At 43.0% G+C, this 24,319-nt stretch overlaps 8 protein-coding genes across 9 annotated transcripts; 4 read left to right on the forward strand and 4 right to left on the reverse strand.

Moving 5' to 3' along the window:
* The first annotated feature begins 297 nt into the window (after positions 1-297).
* On the forward strand, positions 298-2,661 carry Ubc4 (ubiquitin conjugating enzyme 4). Its single transcript, XM_018006437.2, has 3 exons — positions 298-723; positions 940-1,092; positions 1,191-2,661. The coding sequence occupies exons 1-3, from the start codon at positions 661-663 to the stop codon at positions 1,572-1,574; spliced, it is 600 nt and encodes a 199-aa protein (XP_017861926.1). The 5' UTR covers positions 298-660; the 3' UTR covers positions 1,575-2,661.
* On the reverse strand, positions 2,171-5,916 carry LOC108613144 (uncharacterized). The gene is made up of 5 exons (XM_018006408.2): positions 5,035-5,916; positions 4,020-4,974; positions 3,730-3,952; positions 3,450-3,663; positions 2,171-3,360 (listed from the first exon to the last, which is right to left on the reverse strand). The coding sequence occupies exons 1-5, from the start codon at positions 5,901-5,903 to the stop codon at positions 2,955-2,957; spliced, it is 2,667 nt and encodes an 888-aa protein (XP_017861897.1). The 5' UTR covers positions 5,904-5,916; the 3' UTR covers positions 2,171-2,954.
* Positions 5,917-5,990: 74 nt separating this feature from the next.
* On the forward strand, positions 5,991-6,938 carry RpS17 (ribosomal protein S17). Its single transcript, XM_018006438.2, has 3 exons — positions 5,991-6,122; positions 6,354-6,505; positions 6,580-6,938. The coding sequence occupies exons 1-3, from the start codon at positions 6,120-6,122 to the stop codon at positions 6,818-6,820; spliced, it is 396 nt and encodes a 131-aa protein (XP_017861927.1). The 5' UTR covers positions 5,991-6,119; the 3' UTR covers positions 6,821-6,938.
* Shc (SHC-adaptor protein) lies at positions 6,349-8,875 on the reverse strand. Its single transcript, XM_018006417.2, has 2 exons — positions 8,414-8,875; positions 6,349-8,329 (listed from the first exon to the last, which is right to left on the reverse strand). The coding sequence occupies exons 1-2, from the start codon at positions 8,599-8,601 to the stop codon at positions 7,216-7,218; spliced, it is 1,302 nt and encodes a 433-aa protein (XP_017861906.1). The 5' UTR covers positions 8,602-8,875; the 3' UTR covers positions 6,349-7,215.
* Positions 8,876-8,951: 76 nt separating this feature from the next.
* On the forward strand, positions 8,952-24,306 carry Atat (alpha-tubulin acetylase). The gene is made up of 7 exons (XM_018006413.2): positions 8,952-9,645; positions 15,611-15,748; positions 15,836-15,991; positions 16,062-16,451; positions 17,387-17,585; positions 20,077-20,141; positions 20,704-24,306. The coding sequence occupies exons 2-7, from the start codon at positions 15,642-15,644 to the stop codon at positions 21,209-21,211; spliced, it is 1,425 nt and encodes a 474-aa protein (XP_017861902.1). The 5' UTR covers positions 8,952-9,645; positions 15,611-15,641; the 3' UTR covers positions 21,212-24,306.
* aay (phosphoserine phosphatase) lies at positions 10,878-12,258 on the reverse strand. Its single transcript, XM_018006430.2, has one exon. It carries the CDS (start codon positions 11,911-11,913, stop codon positions 11,101-11,103), a length of 813 nt encoding a protein of 270 aa, XP_017861919.1. The 5' UTR covers positions 11,914-12,258; the 3' UTR covers positions 10,878-11,100.
* Positions 17,637-19,644, forward strand: LOC108613154 (uncharacterized). The gene is made up of 4 exons (XM_018006425.2): positions 17,637-18,049; positions 18,111-18,215; positions 18,283-19,053; positions 19,116-19,644. The coding sequence occupies exons 1-4, from the start codon at positions 17,996-17,998 to the stop codon at positions 19,245-19,247; spliced, it is 1,062 nt and encodes a 353-aa protein (XP_017861914.2). The 5' UTR covers positions 17,637-17,995; the 3' UTR covers positions 19,248-19,644.
* Cpsf5 (cleavage and polyadenylation specificity factor subunit 5) lies at positions 21,759-24,118 on the reverse strand. 2 transcript variants are annotated; one of them, XR_016269676.1, is made up of 5 exons: positions 23,973-24,118; positions 23,643-23,907; positions 23,414-23,579; positions 22,053-23,239; positions 21,759-21,977 (listed from the first exon to the last, which is right to left on the reverse strand). XR_016269676.1 is itself a non-coding variant. In XM_018006434.2 (5 exons), exons 1-5 carry the CDS (start codon positions 24,116-24,118, stop codon positions 21,956-21,958), a joined length of 714 nt encoding a protein of 237 aa, XP_017861923.1. In that variant the 3' UTR covers positions 21,759-21,955. The 2 variants fall into 2 exon arrangements, 1 of the variants encoding a protein (XP_017861923.1); XM_018006434.2 differs by having other exon boundaries at positions 22,053-22,167.
* Positions 24,307-24,319: the final 13 nt, after the last annotated feature.

A 24,319-nucleotide genomic window follows, 5' to 3' on the forward strand; every position in this document is an offset into this window, starting at 1 on the left:
AATGTGATACGTATCTACCAGATACCTAGACATAGATGAAGTCTAAGTTAAAGACACACATATTCATAGCATTAGCATAAAAAAAAAAACATGAGACGATCTCAAAGTCAATGAAAACTTGGCGCCTAAATTTCAAATATATAGAAACATTTTGCAGCACTGTAGGTAAACGGTTAATTATTAACATTCAAACACATCACAGTGAAACTCCTCCCATTAACAGACTCGATAGCTATAAATCGCAAACTTAACATTTGGTTTATCATTTCCGATATGGCGTATGGGTCACACTTGCCAGCAGCTGACTGCCAATGTTTATCGATAGTCTAGAAGCCCTGGCTTACGTGCACAGTTTGTTGAAAAAAGTGTCAGTTTAATATAATTGAAATATTGAAGCGTTTCATATTGTTTTTGTATGCTGCCGCCACTTAGCTGCAACATATATGTCTATATATATATCATAGATTTTTACCCAGCGTCAGCGAACTGCGTGTTATTTACGCAACAACAACGACAACAACAGCAATAACAGCACAAACTAAACAACAATCAACAATCCAACAACAATCGAGAACTCTGCTGTAATCGGCAGTAAAATCTACCAACAGCTAAATAACACCAGAAACAACAACAAAAACTCCCAAGAACAAATTAACAATCATGGCGAACATGGCCGTATCACGTATCAAGCGCGAATTTAAAGAAGTTATGCGCAGCGAAGAGGTGAGTGTGGCCCGAGCCGAATATATACAGATGTATATACATGTACATGTATATGTATACACATGCACACATATGTGAGCAGAAGTCAAGGACTTTGGCTCCAATCCGAAATTTTTCTGTTTTGGCGCGAGCCTGGTAAACCAATCAAATTGCATAATTCCATTCATATTATTAATCGATTTAAGCTAATATCGTATATCTAAACCATATCTGTAGATCGTACAGTGCTCAATCAAAATAGAGCTAGTCAATGATAGCTGGACAGAACTGCGCGGCGAGATCGCCGGCCCGCCAGACACGCCCTACGAGGGCGGCAAGTTCGTGCTGGAAATCAAAGTACCAGAAACATACCCATTCAATCCACCAAAGGTGAGTCTACCGTTGCATGTTGTGTGTATATGGTATGAGGTGTGATATATGATATATGTATATACAAATATTTGTATAAACTCGGAGTTGTGTTTCAGGTTCGATTTATAACACGCATTTGGCATCCGAACATTTCGTCAGTCACTGGCGCCATTTGCCTAGACATATTGAAGGACAATTGGGCCGCTGCGATGACATTGCGTACGGTATTATTGTCGCTGCAGGCGTTGCTGGCCGCCGCCGAGCCCGATGATCCCCAGGATGCCGTTGTCGCATATCAGTTCAAGGATAAGCACGATCTATTCGTATTAACTGCCCGACACTGGACCAATGCGTATGCCGGTGGCCCGACCACGTTTCCCGATTGTGATTCAAAGATACAGCGCCTCAAGGACATGGGCATTGATGAGCACGATGCGCGCGCTGTATTATCCAAAGAGAATTGGAATTTGGAGAAGGCGACCGAGTGTCTATTCAGTTAGCTTTGCGGCGAAACGAACAACCACAGCAACAGCAACAGCAACAACAACAGCGACAACAACACCATCATCAACAGCAACAGCAACAACAATAAAATTAACAGCAGCAGCAAAACACCAACAGCAACAAGTTAAACGAAAACGATGCAGGCAGGAACAGCAACAGCAGTAGCAAATTCAATTTCAATATCAGTCAATCTTGTTTACGAATCAGTTGGACAGCAAACAATTACTATGCAAAATTTTAAGTACTCTGTTAAAACACCAAAAAGCCGATCAACTTTATTTAATTGGCATACACAATTGGAGCACACAAATACATAGATAATCTAATACCCACAAGCAGACACAAGAACACTACAAATACACACACACACACACACACATATACACACACAATCTATTTATTGAAAATTTTAAATATTTGTTTTGTTAATTTCCAAATTTATTTACTGTGTAATTGTAAAAAGCAAAAAAAGCAAAAGCTGGCGGTCCATTCCGGTTCTCACTTGCCCCAATCGCATTTTTCGTGCGAGTTTTTCATCTCAAAACAATAAATTAAAGTGTAATAAAAGTGAGTTCCGGTTGTGGCCCAATAGTTTTTCTTTTTCATAGTGTGGAATTCATTATTTATTTGTTTGTTTAAGTGAGCAGAACATTGAACATTGTGTTGCATTTCCTGCTACAGGTTGAGCCTGGGGCACAGCCCGCCCACGACATTTGATTATATATATAATTTTTTATGATAGAAATAGAACCCAGGGTTCGGTTTGTGCAGCCGCATTTATTGTTAAGCGAGGACAACAACAAAGAAAAGAAACTCTAATCACGAAAAAGTTCATAAAAAGAGGAAATACGCAAATTTGAGTTATGAAAGAAATGTATAAGATATAAACAAATGAATTGCAAACACATTTAAAATTAATAATCATACAATTTGTATCCTTTATCCCGATTTTATTTATGTCGCTAGCCGACGCAAGCAAAACATAAGCAAATTAATTTTAAAGCTAAAAACGAAAAACGATCTATAATAAAAATCTTTGTAAATTGCGTTAAGTTAAATAATAAACAACTATTAAGAAATGCATCAAGGTGAATCTATTGATTAGTTGCTTAAAAGAACACTATGCAACAAAATTGAAAAAATGAATACTAAAGTATTTGCTCAATTTGACTATATTTACGTAATCTTTGCATTAATTTATAATATTTTCCAGATCATAGTTGATTAATGCACTTTTCTACAAATCACGTCTATTGTCTACTTGAATAATTTTGTCGCTCTTGTTGCATAGTGTAAAACTCTTCGGCTAAACACATTTGTCTACAATTCCTACTTCTAATATTGTCTACATTTTATTTGCCATTCGATTTAGGAGTCTACTTGTGCTTTTGCTTGGACAGCTGGCCAGCGCCCGGAACACCCATCATGCTGCTCACTGTGGCGCCCAGGCCAGAGTGGACATTTTGATTGTTGATGCTGTTGCCCGATGAGCCAGAGCCGCCAACGCCTCCAGCAGCGGTGCCCGCACTGCTGGCACTGCCAGATGGCATATTGTGGTTGCTGTGACGCTGCTTGAGCATCTCCTTCCACTCGGTCTCCAGTCGCACATAAGTGCCGCCCAGAGGCTGGGTACTGTGCGCCGAATTTTGATCGGGGCCCGTCTTCTTGGACACGTAGCTGGCCACCTGCTTCATGATCTTCTCCTCGAAGTCACGCTGATGGTCCTGATTGCTGCGCGCCGACAGCTCGCCCGACCAGAAGCGCCCAGAGACAGCAGCCGACCTAAGCGAGAGATGAGTTATGAATGAGGGATGAGTGATAATAATGGGATGAGTATGCATAACTCTCCCTCTCTCTCTCCCTTTATTTACCGCTTTCGTTTCTTTTTGCCGCGTGCTTTGCGCGGCGGTGGCCGATGATCTGACTCGCAGCCATCGCTGCTTGAGGAGTAATCATCGTCGAGCAGCGCATTGCGATTGCGTAGACGCGGCAGGCGCGAATCCTCAGAGCTGGTCGAGTTGTTGTCCGACTCGGAGCTGGTCTCATTCTCATAGCGACAGCGTCGGCTCACGCGATGATTGGTCACTGTGAGAGATATTGAGTTGGATGATCAAAGAGATTCTTATGTGTCGAGAGGAAACCATAACCCACTGTCCATGCAGAGCTGCGGCAACAGACCCTGGCGACAACGTTGTGGCGTCAACGAGATGCCCAACCAATTGGGACTAATCTCACCCGCAGCGGCTAGCTCCTGCAGATGCAACGGTGGCTGCTCACTCAGCGCGTAGTTCTCGCCAACCAGCTGGGCAATGGCCAGGATCGCACGCTCCCGATCTGTGTCCACCAGCACGCTGTGCTCGCGAAACTGGCAGCCCTGAAAGGAAGCGTAAATCCCATTAAACAGAAATCGTTCAAAGTCTTTACCAAATGACATGCTTTACATTGGGACCTGGCAATGTTTCGTAGCGGAACGCCTGCTGCTTGCAGCAGGGGTAGCGTCCAGCTGGACCGGCAATGCGTCCTTCTGCGTCGGGACCTAGAAAACTCGGCGGTTCGGGATGGTAGCGGCACCAGCTCATTTGATAGACCGGGAAGTAAGCCTCACAAGTGCAGCAATACAGATAGTGGCAATGACCCCAAAGTTTCCAGTAGACTTTGCGCCACGACTTGAGGTCCTTGAACAGCTGCATCACGTACACATTGAGATCCCAGTTGGTGTCGCGCACATGGTTGCTGACCAGCTGGCCCCAGCGGTTGAGTCGTATGTTGCTTGGCAAGCAGTTCACGTGGGACTTCATCGTGTTGGTCACGCAGCGACAGCAGCGCACGCAGCGAAACAGTCCAGAGATGCTATAGAAATGGCCACGCAGCACCTCCGGATCTGGCTCGCAGAGGCTTTGCACTAGCTTCGTCCACAGCCTGGGCGTGACACGTTCCTTCTTATCGCGCACCATCTCCAGCTCCAGGTTGGTGAACATGGCAGCCAAACGGGTGACTAGGGCATCATTGAGGCACGACAAATTCGTTGAAGTGCGCACCACCTCGCTGAGATGGGCGTGACAGAAAGCTAGGCACTCCAGCAGCAGTGGCTCCATTTGCAGAAAGCTGGCCGAGACCAGAATGGGCACCACGTTGTTGCCATCCAGCTGAGGACCCGAGGTGCTGCATTGACCTGGTGCCGGCAGCTCCTGGCTCTGAGCACTGTACTTAATCCAGCGCATCAACCAGTCAAAAATCTGTATGTCACAGTGAACCGATATGTCCATCTCCTCCAGACGCTGCCCGGCCGTAACATCCGCAAAGTAGCCCATTTTGCTCACCAACAGACCCTGCGGACAGGTGAAGTCACGCGAGGTGTTCTTCACCTCGTCGCACACGTGGATCACGACCTCTGATCTAAAAGGGTTTTGGGATGAAACGATGCAATTACTCTTGTATTTATTTTCATGCACTCACTCCTTCTTGTCCTGGCGCGAATGCTTACTGTCCTTGACCAGCAACAGGGATTTGCGTCGTGTGGCTGTGGTAGAGGATGCTTTGCCAGTTGGCTCCTTTACGGATGCACGCACCACACTGTTGCCGCTGTGCATCTCAGCCGCTGGGCTTTCCCTGGGCGAGTGAGTGTTGGGCGAGCTCGAGCTGGGCGTCGTTAAATTATTTGAACTTGGAATAGGATCCGCCTTCACCAACTGCAATGGCTGCGACGATGGTACTTTGGTCGCCTTGCCCCGCCCGCCGTTGGGTGCCAAGGTAACAGGCAAGGGCATTGGACAAATGAAGGAGAGCACCGAGTCCAACACACCCTCGTTGATGACATAGTCCAGTTGTTCACGGAGTTTTGGATGTAGGCCTCGCTCGCTGTGAATGTGTCCGGAGCGCGTTGAGGACCTAGGATCGGGCAGCAGCAGGCTGGTACGACTGCTCTCATCCCGGCTGCTGCTGGTGCTACCGTTGGTTAGGCTACTGCTGCTCGTATTTCGTTGGGAACGCTTGAGGCCCAGGAGTTCATTAACCAAATCATTTTCGGCCAAACTATTGAAATCGAATTCTTCTTTTTTTGAATTTCGCTTCGGGAAGACACCAGCTAAATTCTCGGCGGGTGGCACGGGCTCCCGATTATACGGTTTGCCTTCAACTTTTGTTATCATATCGTTTACGTGACAGGAAAGTTTGAGAAAATCGAGAAAATCATTTAAACTGATTTGAAAATCGGAACCGTTTGCGCTCCCATTGCTATTGCCCGCTTGCTGTTGTTGTTCCTCCGAATTTGAGTTGGATGCTGCAGCAGCAGCGCCTTCCTCATCATTATTGCTTGACTTTTCCATTTCGATGACCTAATTATTATTTGAAAATTGCGAACCAAATAAATTCGCACTGTTTCCGTTACTTTGGTAACCGCGGCGCTTCTTCTTTTAGCCATTCGCACCGACACGACTGTTTTCGATAGTCGCTAGCGCATACAACCCTGTGTGTGCATTCACACAAAAGATGTAATTTTGACAGCTGCTCTTTTCTGTTCTTTTCCGGTAACAACGTTCGCAATGGTGGGTGTCCGAATGTCAAAACTCGAATAAAAAACTTTATTTAAAAATGCAATCATTGCACTAAAAGCAAAAATATGTGAAGCTTATTGTGGTCAGATATGTGCCGCTCTCAAGCGTAGTGAAATTTCATTCAGCCCAGTCAAAGAACTGACTCAAAATCTTGATTGTTTATGTGTGTATACAGCCGCAAACTAATCTGTGTATTCCAACCCTCTTCACTTTAAAATTTAGGGTCGCGTCAGAACCAAGACAGTGAAGAAGGCCGCTAAGGTCATCATCGAGAAGTACTACACACGCTTGACGTTGGATTTCCACACCAACAAGCGTATCTGCGAGGAGGTTGCTATCATTCCCACCAAGCCCCTCCGCAACAAGATTGCCGGGTAAGTAGTGCAACTGGAAGCTGCTGTGAATGGGATTGCAATACTAATTGTTGCTCTTGTCTACATTCCTGCAGCTATGTTACCCACTTGATGGGCCGTCTGCGTCACTCCCAGGTGCGTGGTATTTCCATTAAGCTGCAGGAGGAGGAGCGCGAGCGTCGTGATAACTACGTGCCCGCTGTCTCGGCTCTGGAGCAGGACATCATTGAGGTCGATGCCGATACTAAGGAGATGTTGAAGCTGTTGGACTTCCACAACATTCGTGGCCTGCAGCTGACCCAGCCCAACACCAACAACTTTGGACGTCGCAATTAGGTTTAGATCGGAAGATGGTGGTCCCTTAAAGATGCCTGTTTTATAAAAAGAGAAAACCTTGCATTGGAGCACAATAAACAAACATCAAGTGTGTGAAATGCAAACATTAAATCAATAACTGTGTTGTCTTTGGATTGCGATTAAGTAAATGCATTTGGTTGGTTTATTTTCATTTTAATGAAAAATACTGTGTAGACATGCACATATAAATATGTATACATTCGATCCATAAATAAATGGGTTTGTTCTTTATACAATGATACGACGATATATAAAAGATATTCTCTACGAGTGCACATATGTAAATCTAAGCGTGTACACAAATATATATATATATGTATATATATTGATATCAATATATGTATAGGGGGTATATGAAGAGTTGTATATGTTGCTTATGCATTGTCAGTTGATTGCTCCAAGTTGGGTCTGCGCACCGGATTACGCAAGACCAGCTCCGAATCCTCCGAGATGATGGGCAGTGCATGGACCCAATGGTAATTGATCAAATGGCTGATGCTGTCGAATATGCGATCTTTGGTACGCACCACGCCCTCAGGATCGATGAGCAACAGGTGCTTAGGTGTCTTCCCCTCCAATCCCGTCAATACATATTGCCCGCGCTTGCCTTGCGACTCGCGCACCAGGAAGTCGCCATCCTGCTGCAGCAGGCGTTCGGCAATGGGACGTGAGATGGCCGCATGGAACCAGATTTCGGCAGTCAGCGGACACTGGGGCCCATCGAACACGTCGCGTATGGAATTTGTGGCCACGCCCGCCGCAACAGAACCTGCCTGCAGCGGATCGAAATGTCCAAGTGAATGTTTGTTGGTGGTTTGATCGGGTGGCGGGGAGTTAAGATCGATAAGATTGCTGCTCAAGCGATCGCGCGGCTTCTTCAAATTTAACTGGGCGACACGAGGAGCGTGCGGATGAAGCGGTATTTGTGCCTGTGCCAATGGCTGTTGCGGCTGCAGCTGTGACTCATCGTCGCAAGGCAGATCCGGCGGCAACTTGTTGGGTAAGTCATTGTAATACTCTTTAACATTCTCTTTACAGCTCAGATTAATGTTATCTGTGGTAGCTGCGCCTGTGCCAGCTGCTGCTCCTGCGCCCACACAATTCTGCCTGCTCAGCGCATTGAATCGCAACACAAAAGCCTTCCCAATGGTCACAATCAGATCCTCGCTCTGTCCGCCTGCACACTCCAGCACATAACAGGCACGCCACTCGTCGCCTTCTCGCTTGGCAATGTAGGCCAGGAAATCGAGAGTGTCATTGTCACCACCGGAAGCAAACGATATCCGAGGCATATTGTGGCTGGCAATCACTTCGCCCGTTTCCACATTACTCAACGTTAAAGCACGACTGGATACATTAATTATGATGTTGGTGCCCGCATGCTCCATACTGGGACGATCCGAAATGAAGTTGTGCAGCCTTTTGTCCAATCGCCGTTTGCTCATAGACTTAAGACCAGCTGCTTCACATACTCGATTAATACATTCACTGAAATTGTTGTATGCCGTTAGCAGCTTGCAGAGATTGTTGATTGGAGTTGAATTTCTTGTTTTTTCATTTTTGTTCACCTACCGTGCGAGCAGCGTTCGGGTTTCAAAGTCCAGCGATTTCATGGAGGTCTTGACCTCAACGCAGCCCGTATAGCGTACATTGAATGCTACGCCCTTTTCCAATATAACATCATCGGGATAGATACAGCCATCGCTGGTGGCATTTGAGCCTGTGCCACCGTTGCCGGCATCGCCGCCATTCCGTGGCATTTCGTTTCTGTATGCGTATTTAGTGTGTGCGTCCTGTGCGTCCTTTGTTTGTAGAGTTGTATTGAGCCGTTCGGAATAAGTTCGATCGAATGACTCACTTAACTAAATGAACGAACTCTAGTTCTGAGAGGGCGTTCATTTGGCTCGATAGCATCTGTTATTTAACAGAATCCTTTATATTGAAATCTATTGAAATATCATTGAATTAGGTTTGTTTTATGTACGAGAGTATTATTTGACTAAAAACAATTTAGTGGCTTGTAATTATGTCTTTAAGGAGTTATATATTAATAACAGTGCTGCTACCAGTGTGCCCAGCCAACATTGATACACTTATCGCACATCCGCCTCAGTCTGTTTACGAATTATCGGCCAACCTTTACAACAAACAGCTGCTATAAGCAACTTCTCGGCTTAGCTTGTTGCTAGTTAAAAAGCTTGTGGCACGTTAAAGCTTCACTGTAAAGCTTATATCTTATTTAACTCTCGTGCATACAACAACGTTTGCTCGGACGCTAAATCGTGCGTGTCGGTTTTCTGTGTTTTCAAGCGGGGCATATACATACACAGAAATTGTTTTCATAGCCGCAACGCCGTCATCTTAAGCTAACAAAAGTAAATAAAAATCGGCATATCTTAAATTAAAACAACAAATATATTATATTTAGTTGGTGTATTAACTATTGAGCGATATTTGCTGCGATTATTGTGCCCCAGTCTTGAGACAATAGCTATTTGTACAAGACCAACAATAATTTTGTTAAATCTGGTTCAAAACAAACAGTTGTGAAATTATTTAAGTTTTGGCCTCAAAGACCTAAATTGACAATCGATAAAGGCAGCATAAGAAACTCGACGGACTAACACCCCCGCGCCGAAGTCGCAACTGCAGTCAAACACCCTCAGACTAAGAAAACGCAAATCTGTGCAGCAGTTACGCCAACGCAACAGCAGCCGTGCAATTGGAATCTGATTGGAGCGTTCATACGGCGTCTAACCATAAAATAAATAAAATCACTGTATTTGCAGTTTATTATTATTGTGGTAAGTTTATTGCTTTTTTTGTGCTATTTGCCATTTTATCAAACTTTCGGCTACCAGTTTCTTTTGTTTGTGTAAATATTTGTATGTTTGTGTGTGCGTGCGGCTGTTGCCGTTTTGGATGCGGCTCAGTGAGCATAAAACCATTTTTACGTCATTTGCAGGTTGAAATAATTTTTATAGCATTTCCATGCACTCACACACACACACACTAACAGATACGACAAACACACTTTTAGCGACATAGCCGAAACTGTGTGTGAGTCATTTGCATGAGACATTTGTAGCCGTAAGACCTGCGTCATAACGGTAGCCCCATGAAATCTTGAATCTTACACGCACACACTTATAGAAATACACTTGTATGTAAGCCATAGCTGGAAACATAATTATGCTTTTACGCAGTTCTTGTTGTTGGTGATCTCATAGGTTTGTTTGGTGGCTTCCGCTAATTGCTGCTCTAAGCGTTAAAAACCTGACCGCCCAACGGTCCAGACATCAAATGTGGCCTTAATTCACGCCTTTGCCGCTTGATTCAGCAGCCGATTCGCTCCTAATATGGCGCCAGAGTAGAGCAAGCTCAAATTAAAACAAATGACGTTGACCCTCAAACAACAACAATTTTTTTTTGCCGGTAAACATCTATCGGTACGGCTGTCGATAACACCTACACGACCACGGCCTTGTCTGACTTTTGTTTTAGATAAATTCTGTGTAATATAATTATTGTTAATGACATAAATGGGAGCGCCGGTTGGCTAATATGTAGTTTTATTGCCTTTAGAAAGTGTGCTTAATGATATTACCCTTTGATTTAGTTTTGTTTTTATTATTACCCTAAAAGAGAGCGCGACGAACTTTTGTTTCCATTTCATGCCCTGCTTTAATGATACTGTAACAGCAACTACAGAGCCAAATAGAAAGTGTCATCACAGCATTGGGCTGCCTTTTAACAGAGCTGTTAAATGCTCTTAGAGAAGGCAATAAACTGTATACACACACATGTATGTATGTATGTAAATAAAAATATTTACAGTGGTGCGAATAGCGTAATTTCTAGAATATTTTTGGCACATCAATGTATTTATTTTATTTTTTGCTTGACTGATTTGCTGCGCTAGCTATGTCGTCATCTGTTTTTGCAATATTAAAATGTGGTCTTGCAGCTGTTTCTTCAAGCAAGGCTTTACAGTATGCGAATTACTTTCGGAAAGTATTAAAACAATTTACAAAACTATTGTTACTCTACATTTAACTGCCGTTTTTATTGTTTTCCAAGTGGCTATAAACTTATGCACTCGCATGTACACATTATCAATGTATTTAAATGTATGTCTGTATATATATTTTTATTTATTTATATGTAGGCTTATATACTTAATTTATTTGCTCTAGAAACTATAACACGCCGATTTGCAATACTAAATTCGCTGTGGTTGACCTCCTCCACCTCCGCCTTCACATCAGCTGCTCGAAGTCTGTTATATAATACTGGGCGCGTCTGTAGACCTCCGCTCGCACCACGTTGCCGCCGTAGCCGATGAAATTGTTTGCCGGTGGCACAGCTTCCAAATCGGTGGCACCATCTCCAATCATTGTGATTAGTGTGTCTGCCGGCTGCTGCTTGCGAATCATGCTAATTGCCTCCGCCTTGCCTCCAGAGTGAGATGTGGGTTGGGTGACATCGAAGCTGTCGTAGGCGCCCTTGTAGTCGAATAACATTTTGTTGGCGAACATGTTGCTCAGTGGAATGCCCAGCTCTGCGGCCACAGGGGCGATGAGGCAATCAAAACCGCCAGATATGAGATACACCTGCTTGCCGTCCGCCTTCAGCTGAGCCACAAATCGCTTCACATTCCGGCTGAGCGTACTGGGCCGCTGCTTGATGAACTCGGCTACCTGCTGTTGTGTCGGGCGAATGATGTTCAGGCGAATCTTGAGCGCATCCTGGAAGGTCATGCTGCCGCCCATGGCTTCTTTGGTTACGCGGGCCACTTCGCTGCCCTTGCCGCAAAATTCGGCCAGCTCATCGATGCCCTCCTCACAGATGACAGTTGAGTCGACATCGAAACAAACGATGTCCGATTGCTTTATTATCTTGGCTGCCTGCAGCGGTTGTTTTGGCTGCGTAGCGGCTACAGTACTTTTACCGCTAGCCAGCGCCGCATTTAGTTGCTGGGCGAGCAGAGTGGCCGTTGCTGTTGCTGTGGGGCCAGCACAGCCGTTCGTGGCAGCACTTGGACGAACCATGCTTAACACTGAGCTGCTCATTTTTCGTATGGATATCACGTTGATTCTGTTAATTACGTAAAGACGGTTGCGCTTACGTTACGATTCTGCGTCTTTCACACGCTATTCGCTTCTCAAAATTTTCCGTTGTAATTGTTGTTTGTGTGTGTATATATTTATATATACATACGCATGTATTTTGTTCTCTATTTTGCACACGCGCGTTTCGTTCTGCTCAGCTGTTTTTTGTTTCTGTTTTCTTTTCAGTTGTTTAACTTGTCATGACGCGGTTGTCTGTATTCTGTTATATTTTTGTAAATTGTATTTAATGGTTGCGATCTGTACGCATTGACTGGTCTTTTACAACTGATTTTCCAATAGTCAGTGTGCGCGCCTTTATAAGAAAACTTGAACAAACAAATACAAGTGCAGCGCCGCCTTAGCTTGCTGCCCTGCTCTCTCGTTCTCTCACGCAGCTAGCAAACGAATCGTCGCGACGCTGACCAGTCTGTCTGTGTGCGTGTATGTGTCTGTGCATGTGCTTGAGAGGCGATCATACGATAACTGCCAATTACAACTCAGCTGGTTTATTTGTATGTGTGAGTGAGTGTTACAATGTTCGTCGATTAGCCATAGATATACATAAGTTCTGCACCGACTCTCAGCTCACCTACTTTGTATGTTCCAAATTCTCTTCGTTCCAATGCGTGAGCCAACCTTTGTACAGCCGCGTGTGAGTGAGACACCCGAAGTATGTTTGTTTGTCTTTATCACAATCTTAAGAAAAAAAGTGTCACTTACTGCTCGAGTGCTTATTGAAACCGGATTGAGCTGGTTTTGCGACCTATTGATGTCTGGCGTTCGTCTGTTATCATAAGCAGGCCAATAAAACATTGCTGATTAGAGTGTAGGAGATCGCATGCCGAATTTGTACTGCTGAAAACCTTGAGCGCAGGAGTTATTTTCGTGTTTTTGAGAACCGGAATTGTGTTGTCTTATCAGTTGATAGGTTTCTACCAGTGGAAAGCATTATACACCCTATTTTGTGGTCAAGTTGATGGCTGAATCAACATACATATAGAAATGACTTTCTTTTTTTTTTTTTTTTTTTTTAAATTCATTGATGAGAAGAAAAATATATAGTATTCTATATAATATATGCATACATGTATATATAAATTTTTATTAAATGTGCATGTGTGTATTAGTATACAGGGGCGCGTTCTGAGGGCTGATGCAATAAAGTTTTACGTTACATGTTACGTCAAAAAACGTATCATGCCGCTGAGCACTGACTCTACTCTTCGCAGTTTCTCTTTCTCTCTCGCTCCCTCTCTCGTTTTGCGCCGTCCGTTTTGTCCAGTAGATAAAACTATCATAAGGCGCGTGCAAAGCAAACAAAAACAGTAAGTAATGAAAATTGAATTGCATTCGCTGTGGTTAAATGCAATTATTGGTGTTGGTGTGGTTTTTTGTTGTTTTGAGGAATAACAAGTTGTTTTGATCATTGTTCAGGTCGGTTGCGAAGCGTGCTGTAAACAACAACAGCCCGAGACCGCAAATATATTTCATTGCCAGCGATTATGCACTTCGTTTCTGACTGGCTTCGATAACGATAAATCCCGTTGCGTGCACATTGCAAGATCTAACAAGCTAACGGCTTCAATTGAACACAGTAGTTAAAAATTAAGTTTTAATTGCCAGGCCGTCGTTGCTCCTTGTTGCCTTGGACAACAAACACCTGTCAGAAATTCAACAGCACCGGTTGTTGGGCGTCAAACTTTTCCCTTACCTTGGCAACTTGCTTTCCATTTATCGATTGACCTTGTTGCTGCATAAATTTGACCCAAGTCTTTTGCTTTTGGCTAGCTTAATTTCAGTCGTGTCAGGACAAAACTAGGCTCTATAATGGTCTCTGTACATATGTATACACACATGTGTACACACACACATACATATGTATGTATGTACGTTTGTATTGAATACAAATGATTTGTATTGGCCTTTGGTTTGCCACGCGTGTGTGACTAAGGTTCGATAATAGAATACGCCTATGTACATAATATAGCTCAGTTTAGTCACTTGGTAAATAATTGATGCACGTTGACGTCTATTTATTTCATTGTAATCGAGAAGTCGTTGTTTACATACATGTGTGCTTTGTATGTATGTATGTATATATGTATGGAATCATATTACTATATATTTAATATACGCCCACAACAAACAACTTGAAGTAGAGCAGGGCATGGCATGAAGGGGCTTACCCTAGCCTGTGAGGCACCGGCACAAGACTCAGACGAGGGCTTGGTTTTTTCCTCCAGTCAGCGACTAATCAGCTGCTAGACGAAAATAAAAAAATAATTAGGTGGCCAGACAGAAGGCCGTGCAATTGCTATATTTAATTTCATCACAGGGCGTGCAACTATTAATTGCACAAGCAAAAGATTTATATTTGCGATCTGTCTGACGGACTATAATTGATTTGTTTTCGATTAAACAAAAATGCAAGTTGTCAAGCGTTTTGTTTCTAACTGCATTTATTGCTGATTAACGGTTCACTAGTAGTTGCTGTGATCGCGTAAGAACATGTGCATATGTATAATACTCTCTCACTTACACTCGTTCACATATGCCGTTCACACGCGATTTTAGCTCCTTTGCCTGTTCTCATGCTCACACACGCAAGCACACATACACACATAGTTGACACATTTACAAAAGCGCATACATGTATGTATGTCTAATTGTATGTAAGACGGATGAGCTTAAAAGGGGAGCAACAAGAAGAGCCGTAGGTAACCCGCGCTCGCTCCTTATGAGTTTCATTGCATTGTTCTTGCTCTTGCTTTTGTTTTTGTTTTTGTTTTTGCTCTAGATCATGCGCTTTGGCTTATGGAAAGCACTTTGTGGAGAAAGAGAGAAGGAGATAGGCAACGTATAGCAACGTCAACAGTTTGCTGTTGGGCAAATAAACAACAAGAACGTCAACTGCAAGGCAATCCCCTCTCTGCTGGGGGCTATGCTGCACAGTGCAAACACGTCATTTGTGTGGTGTTGGTGTTGCTGCTGCTGTTGCTATCGCATTTTGACATTCGAACTGCGCTGTGCAGTGACGCCGACTGCAGCGTTGACGCTGACTGCAATTGCAGCCTGTTGTTTAAGTTTGTGGCTGACAAAACTACTCAAAAAGTGGCAGCGGCAAAAAGTTTTGCATGCGCTCGAAATGATTGCCCCGCCCCGCCCTGCACAACTCAATTGTAATTACAAAAGCGCTTATCGCTCTCTTTCTGTCGGCATCAGTTCGTTGCACTCGCAAATTAGCCATAAAGGAGTTTTGTAACCGCATTGTGTTCCACTTTCCCATGCTCCTCCGCCCACAGACATTAGTTTAATGACACCGATAACGTATTGTATTGTATGTATACGCATATTGCACGGTTACCGTTATCGGTTGGCGTGTAGGCTGACAGAGGCAGCGCAGCTCAAGACTATTACTTATTTATGGCAATTTGCCTGTCAGCACACCTAGTAGACCTGTATTTCCTAACCGCTGAACTAGCTAGCTAGCTGAATGGCATGTGGTGCGGTGATTCCCACGCGAGGTCGCACCCAAAATTAGATGCGCCACCAGCACCGGCAACAACAACAACGACAGCCAAAAAGCAGTTGATAATCAAATTGAAACGCGCCTTTTTGCAATGCTCTATTTAATTGGCCTTCTCGATTGCATTTTCAGTTGATCTATTCGCTCATCGGCGGTCGCAATTATGGTGGAATTCCGTTTCGATATTAAGCCGCTGTTTCCGCAGCCAATTATCAAAGTGGCATCGAATCTACTGCCGCACACCTTTCGAGGGGATCGGCGTCAGTGCTTGTGAGTATTGAAACTGTACGCGGGCGGTATACCCAATTCGAGTCGTAAGTCAATTAACCGTTACGCTTTCCACACTCACGCCCACAGAGATGCCACCTCAAAGATGTCCGAGATAATTGATCGATTAGGTCAGTTGTCGGCCATATCGCAGGGCCTGAACAAGCCAGTAACAACGGCTCAACGCCTGCGTATGTCGGAGAACCAGACCATTTATCTATTAGCGGACACTGAGGCAGGCCACAAGTAAGTCGACTTATCAACTCTTATCATTATCCATGATTATTATCTATACTGGAATCTGCTCTTCGTATAGCGGCGCTGTCATTGGCCTGCTCAAGGTAGGCACTAAAGATCTCTACTTGTTCGACGAGAAGGGTCAGACTCGCAAGATGGAGCAGTCGCCCTCAATCCTGGACTTTTACGTGCACGAGTCACGTCAGCGTGCAGGATTGGGCAAGCGTCTGTTCGAGACCATGTTGAATGAGGAGCACTGGACACCAGTGAAGTGCTCCGTCGATCGGCCGTCCGAGAAGTTGCTCGGATTTCTGAGAAAGCACTACGGCCTGGTACGCACCATACCCCAGGCGAATAATTTCGTACTCTATGAGGGATTTTTCGGGGACGAAGCTAGTCAGAATGGCTCACGGAATGGACATGCCGCATCGCCGGAGCGCACCAAGAATGGGCTGCACATTACAAACAGGTGAGCTCAATGGGGGCGGTGCAGGGCACTGCAGGGCAGGGCAGTGGGTTAATTGAGGCATTGCGCCTTGCAGGAAACATTTCCGTTGGCTTTGTTGCCCATTTCTTGGCCAACAACATTTGCATATCGCACGCAAACATCCGACTCAACAATTCACCCAATTGTTTGTGTGCCGGTTTCATTAGTGGGCGTCTGCGATAAAATTGATCGCCTGCGGAAAAGCATTTATCGATAAATAAGCCTTACAAAACAATTGTATGCAATCTATTAACGGTGGCTTGTTGCTTGCGCTTTCACTAGACAAAACTAGTTATATACGTATATACATTTAAGTCTGTTCCTATCTATATCTATATCTTGGTTATATGTATATGATATGTTTCGCACAACTTGAGATAGTGTGAAGTCGTTTTGATTGAATGAGTGAAATGAAAACATTAATATATCTATTAAATTAGAAAAATAATAATAATAAAAAAATAAATGTAAATGCAAAATAATAAATAGAAAATTGGAAGCAGAACATGAAAATTAAATTGATTGATTGATTATAAATGCCAGAGAAATTTAGTGCGATTTGAAAATCAAATTTTCGCTTCAATTATTCAAACAATCAGGCAATATAACGTCAAGTTTACCTTTCTTTCATTATTATTAATATTTATATGAGTTTATCACGAGATTTTTATTAATTCATATTTATATCAGTTGAGCACGATATTCAGCTATCAAGTTGAGCGAAACGTATTAAAAGTAACTAATTATAATTGTAATAATATGCATATGTAATTAAGTAAATATACTAAATATTAATTATTTTCAATTCACATGTTGCGCCTGCCTACTAACGTTAATCAACAACAACAACAAAAACATCAACAAACAAATAAACAACTATCAAATACATCAACCAACCCATCCATACATCAATCAAGTCCTAACACACAACTCTTTGGGGCCACTTACTTGGGCGACGAGACGTCTAAGCAAAAGCGTTTCGGTAGGCGTGGCAGCGAGTCGCAGCAACACCACCAACAGCAGCAACAGCAGCAGGCGGCACTGCTGCAGCAAATAACACAGATCTCACCCAATGGACGTTACGGCGCACCGCGACCCACATGCAGCATGGCCGAGGTACTCAAATATTCAAACACTTTTCTCACCTTTCAAGCTTAACAGTTATAAGTGGACTTTGAGTGCGCCACAGAGCCACCTTTTGCTTCAATTGTTTTTTGTTGTTTTGAATTTTCTTTTTTGTATGCCAAAGAGTAAAAATCATTTGGATCGTAGTAGGCCTCGTTCGGTTTCTGTTTGCCACTGAATTGAAATGTTCGTTAGGGTTTAGTTAACATTTCTACTTCACACGATTCACAACGAATTTTTGTTTTAATTTCTGAACAAATCATAAAAATTATTTCGATTAGCGTCATTTTAAAATATCAGAGAAAAACTGAAAGAAAAATTTTTTTCTACGCTCGCGTAATTTTTGTGTGCTTTTTATCGTGCGAATTTTATAATTGAATTGAAATTGAAAAGGATTTGATATGGATCAAAAGCGTGGAAATGCTCGCCAAGGCGCCTCCAGGACGAGCGTTGCCGTAAGTTGATATTGCAGGGGTGTTTCGAGTGTTTTGCATCTAGCTCAACTTTGACTTGCAGTCGCGACATGCTGCTGGTATGCCGGCCAATGCTACTAACGTGGCACGCAAATACGGCAGCGAGGTCAGCCTAACGCCCAGCCAGGCCAGGCAGAACGTGGAAAATGTAAGCTGCTGCCACAGCAATTAGATTCTGAGTTGTAGTCAAATTAAAGAGAAACCTCTAATAATAGCCACGCAAGAGTCCATTGGATGCTTTGAGTCGCATGAATTATCGCCAGGATCCGTTCCAGCGCCGTTCAGGCTTACAGGATGTGGACGATTCGTTCTTGGCTTCGAACGCTTTTGCACGTCCCTCACGCTTACGTCACTCGGGTCTGGAAGCCAGTAATGTGCCTGTGGCCGGCACCCAGCAGCCGGCTGCCAATGCTGCTGTCGCACCCATACGTGTCGCCTCTGGCCAAGAGCCGCTGCAGTCTCAGGTGCAATACCAGCAACAGCAGCCACCTCTAATGCAGCAGCCGCAGCAGCAGCTGCCGCCACAGGCTGCTCAGACACCACAGCAGGCTGTCGGCAATATTGCTCCGACACAAGTACAAATGCAACAGCAGCAGCAGCAGCCGCCTGCAGCGGTGCCACAGCAACAGCAGCCATTGGCTCCAGCAACAGTTGTGACCGCACAGCAGCCACAGCAATCGATGCCGCAACAGCAGAATCAACAGGCGCCGCAATATGTGCAGCCACCGGCAGCTGGTCAACCCACTCGCCACGATCCCTATCCAACTGGACGAGCCCATGTGCAGCATCAGCAGCAACCGGATGTGCAGCAGCAGCAGCAGATGGTGCAGCAGGATGCAAAGGGACAAGGTCAAGCTCAAGCACAGATGCAGCAGCAGCAGCAGCCAATGCAACAGCAGCAGCAGCCACCGGCACAGATGTCGCCACGTAAATACCAACAGATGCAACAGCAACAGCAGCAGCAGCAGCAGCAGCAACAGGGCTACGTAAATTGATGTTGCATAGAAACTGCTCGTAAACTGAACTGATAAACCACCTATTCCCACAGTCTTCTCAGGCGGCTAATGCTGTGCCGCCGGCTGCTGAGATGTGCACCACATGCCCCAATTGCCAGACAACCATTTACCTGGTGCGCACACCTGAGCTGGGCCATGGCGACGCTGGTATGCCAATGCAATAATGACCAACAAGCAGGAACAACCCATAAGAAATAACCAAATTCGATATCATCTGCGAAGTCTAAAAATCAAAAATGGAAAATTGAATTCTTGTGTGATCTTTGGCATACGAAATTCAATTTGAGGAAATTTAGATGCGATTGCGTGTGAGTGTGTTGACTCACAATGCATCCAAATTTGAAGTTAACCAAGTGCCAAAATGAACAAGCAACAACTAGCAAAGACACAACATATATACATATATACATAGCTATACAAAATTCCCTGTTCACCTTTTCCGACCAAGTCTGCCCAAGTCGAAAGATGAATAACAACTTTTTTTTGCTAGAACAGCTAAAGCTTCCATGCTCTGACTCGAAATTTCATTGTAAATAAACTACAGATTTTATTTCATACAAATTCCGAAAAATCTTTTGGGGTTGGCCATTTTATTTTTGTGGGTCAACCCCTAAAAAGAAGCAGTTATTTTGGCTGCGTGCCAAGGGGCTGTTTTAAGGGCGACTCGTGTAGAAAATAAAACTTCGCTTGACACTTGTGCTAGATTCAAGGCGTTAGCTGCGGTGGAGGAGACGGGCTGTCCACTAAAACTATATAATATGAAAGCTTTTTGTTTTCCTTTATTTAAATGCGTGTATGTGTGAGTGACTATTTACAAAGGTATTCTTGCTAAGCTAAATGAATTTAGTTTAATCGAGCTATTTAATTTGCATTTGGTTTTTGGTTTGGCTATATAATATAATACTACCCCTAATGTTTCAGTAAGCAGATATGACCCAGTTCTCTATTGTGTTTGTCTCTAATATATTTCGTTCTCATCTCTTTGTTGCGCAGATAATTCATGCTGGCAGCGCTAGTTCCGGCAAGGGCGGCGGTGGAGGCAGCGCAGAGTCTAACAGGTAAAGCCGATTGGCTCACCTTTCTCCATATTTCTTAACTAACACTTGTCGAGTATATGTTTGTTCGTTTTTGTTTGATCTGTGTTTCATTTTTGGTTTCACTTACTTTTCTTTTGTTATCTTTCAGAATCAAATAATTACGCATACGCACCAGTGGCTGCATTACATACAAAACAAAACAATATAATGTTAACTAAACAATTGTACAAAGCTCTTATTTGTTTATAGAAAATTATTTATAATTTTGCCTTATCATATAGTTAATATTAACGAAGAGGAAAGGAGGCTGCACTCGCCGCACACCCACATCACTAAGACACATATCACACACGCTCACATTGGTTCGATCGCTCGACCGTTACACACAAAATACCTGATAATTGTGATTACATTTATGTAAATTTTTTTTATTTTAACATTTACTCCTTCGATTTTCGCAATTTTTTATACTTTATTTATTTTCATTTGCCGTGCAATAAAATCAACATGAATTCAAATTCAAATTTTATTTAGTACCTCGAGTAGTATGTTATTTAACAGCCTCTGTTAACTTTCCCAACAGAGGCAACGAGATTGCAGACATTGCTGAACAATTGCAAATGCAGCATTTGCAGACGGTCGAAAATCATATCGAATACGAATTGGAGCAGGAGCAGGAGCCAGAACCGGAGCCTGAGCCAGAGCCTGAGCCAGAGGAGGTGATCACTCCACCAACACCACCTCCCAAGAGTAAAACCCCGACTCCACCTAAAGTGCGCTCGCCAGAGGCTGCCGAGAGCATTATTGGGGATAATCGTAGGGCACCAGCATTTCAGTTGAGCAAGCAGCACACTGGCATGAAGAATCGCTCTTTTGGCGTGGGCATGGCCGTTATGCCTACCGGCAAGATGGAGTTCAATCAAGAGGAGCGCGAAGATTTTGGTGTAGTGAAGATCAATCGTCCTCTGGGCAATGAAATCACTTCGCCCGTCCAGGACAACACAGATGCCATGTCTACAGTGTCATCAACTGGCGGCTTGACCGATCAGGGCTATAACGATCTAAAATTCTATCACAATAAATTGTGGTAAACTCGTCTACACGAAATATCAGTCAGCATAGATTTGCAAGCAATATTTGCTAATATGTTTACATTTTTTGTACGTGTCATAAAAACATAAAATATGCATACCAATTAATAAGCAAATAACATTTAAGATATATTTATTAACAAATACTAGATACAGACACAAACGGTTCCTCCTTGTTTTAGTTCACTTTTGTTGTTCGCTTGTAATGCTCTTTAGTTCTCTGTTAATTAGTTCATTTGTTACACCCTCGCACTCAACAGCGCAGTTAAATGTTAGTCCAGCATCAATTACAGTCTGTAGTTCAATTTAGTTAACAGCAGTCACATGCATAACATAGTATATTAGTGAATACTTTTGATAATCACAAGCTGTGCGTATCTTCCATTGCAGCAAACGCGATTATTACGAGCAAATTTATAGCGAATATATGCTATAAGTGGCCCTAACATACTTAAAATATCAATTTTCTTGAACCAATTAATATGTACTCTGTAATACCTAGTTAAGTAAATGCAATAGTCCAAAATAAATAAAATAAACTTTCAAGTTCTATTTATACGCCAAGCCACAATACGCTTGGTCTTTTTGCATTTAATCTGCTATACAAACACACACACATATACAAATGAAATGGAAATCATCTCCTGGCGACGCGCTCAGCTGAGGTGCATTAAATTTTTTAAAGTAGAGCTATCGTTGGTGATGCAGCCTATCTAGGGAAAAGTGGGGGTCTTCGCCTCTGCTTCACATATAGATAAAGTTGAATCTGTAATGAAGATTAAAAATATGTTAAAAATAAATAGAGAAATGAAGAAAGGATCCCTGCCAATACGATTCTTACCTGCACAACGCCTGCGGCAGCGATGATATAATGGGTCCATAGCCTTGTGAATTGTCGTACAACTCGAATAGGGGCGCCGCAACAAGCTTATAATTTTTGGGCACAGCAAATAGTGCTAGATTACAGAAAACGATAGAGACAGAATTTATGTATGTAGAAGAGACCATTAGATATAACAAGGGTTGTAAATCACATGATTATTGAAATAACTAAATAATTACAATTGGTTATACAAAACAATTTACAGATTCGCTGCCATAATTAAGTATGATATATAAAAGTTTGTATTGGTTTTTGTGGTAGTTTTCATTTGTTTTTGTTTGTTTTTACATTCATTTATAGTTCGTTAAGCTAATTTACCAGACTTCGTTATTGATGCACCAAATAAATCATATAATTTGATAAACATGAATTTTATAGCATTTTGTGCATTAAACAAAGTCTAGTAGATATGAACATAATTTCAATTACCATTAAAAGCAACATACATTATACAGGGTGCGAGTGTTGCACAATGGATGATGTCAAGGAAATACTATAAACACAGAGTTATTAAATTGTTACATAAACGAGTGCTTAAAAATTATTTAAGGAGCGGGTAACGACTGCCTGCCTAGTCCAGTTGCATTTGCAATGCACTCAAATCAGCACAACACGCGAGATTTGTGCGCATTAACAGACGACAACCGGCAACTTTTACAATGCACTTCTCAACTAAACTATTTACTGCCTGCCCGATTACAATAGAACGGCTCAACACATAACAATCCAAAAGAATAAACAAATTAGATAGAGTATCGTGTGTAGGATTGCGCTCTCTGGTTTACAGAAATGTCGACATATTTACAAAATTAATACAACATGAACAATCAAAGAATTTTGGGATATGCGCAAAATATGCCAACAACTCTAGAGAGCAACAAATACAATTTGAAGTAAAAATTTTGTACAAAAAGTTTTGAACTAGAATCGACGAACTAATTAAAATTGTATGCGCCTCGGGGCCATTATGCGATCTGTTTCTGATTCTTTTCATTTCTGTTTGTTTTGGACTCTTGAGAGTAGAGCGTTGAGGAAGAGCTCTATGCTTGGTTGGGCAGATGCCAGATGCGTGAGATTACACAACACAACACGGCGCTATTATGGAACAGCTCAGGGTACATCGTAACTGGCGTTCCTGTCCGTATCTAAACAGCATTGAAAAGATATGACATGAGGTTTGTTAGCGTATCGGTTTGGCAAAAACTTTATACAAGGTTATATGTATAATATATATAAATGTACTTGTCTTTTTTTTTTTTTTGCCATCATTAATACCTACGCTGCGAAAAACACCATTGGCTAGCGGATTGGATATTTACCCTTTTCGTGTAGCTGCACCAGGAACAGTCGCTTGTGTTCCTTTGGTTTGGTTATGTGTGGTGGAATGTATGGATATTGCGGAGGCTCGAAATTGGGGCGCCACCAATTGCCAATCGTATCCTCAACAATCCAATCCTGCTTAACACCATCTTGACGACCCAGCGTCTGCAAAGCATATTACATTATTATTGATATGTTTATAGGCTAATTTTTTTTTTACCAACGTACCTCAGAAAGCAATCGTTTGAGACCCTCAACCTCATCCTCGCCGGCATTCAACTCACCACCTGGCAGCTTGAAAAATGTGGTGCCGAGCTGCAGCAAGAGTACATGAGGTAAACCATGCTCGTGCACTAAGAGCACACCTTCTACAGAGCGACGCATGCCAATTCGATCGAATTCTTCTCTCATACGTTGAAAACGTGACGGCACAGATGGATCTTTCTCAAAGAGCGGCTCCTTGGTACCGAATGTGTAATTCGTTAATGGGTAACTAAAGGGTTGAACAAATGTATGTGAGATTTTTCCTCTATACAACTGGATTATGGCACTACTTACAGATTGATTGTGCGATTTATGGTTAATGCCTGATTCGGTGCATATTTTTGTGTACCATTGTTGCTAATGCTGGCATCCGCTTGGCCTTGGCTACCGCGCCGGGGCCAGCCGGAGCCCGATTTGTTTGAGACTTGCGAGGACGCCATCTTGTTATACACACCACACAATGCCGCAATGGCAATAGAAAAATTTACTAGTTCGGCGCCAAATCTCAATTAGTCAACCCTTATCTATTTTGCACACTACGGCACTTCGAATAGTTTTCCAATTAATTCGTTTGTTTTCTAACACTTTGATGTTTGGATGTGTTAATTTTTAGCTTTTACTTCTGCTTTTCGATTGCAAAA

This window comes from Drosophila arizonae, chromosome 4, assembly GCF_054131065.1.
Source record: "Drosophila arizonae isolate 15081-1271.41 chromosome 4, UAZ_ARI_1.0, whole genome shotgun sequence".
Classification (NCBI taxonomy): Eukaryota; Metazoa; Arthropoda; class Insecta; order Diptera; family Drosophilidae; genus Drosophila; species Drosophila arizonae.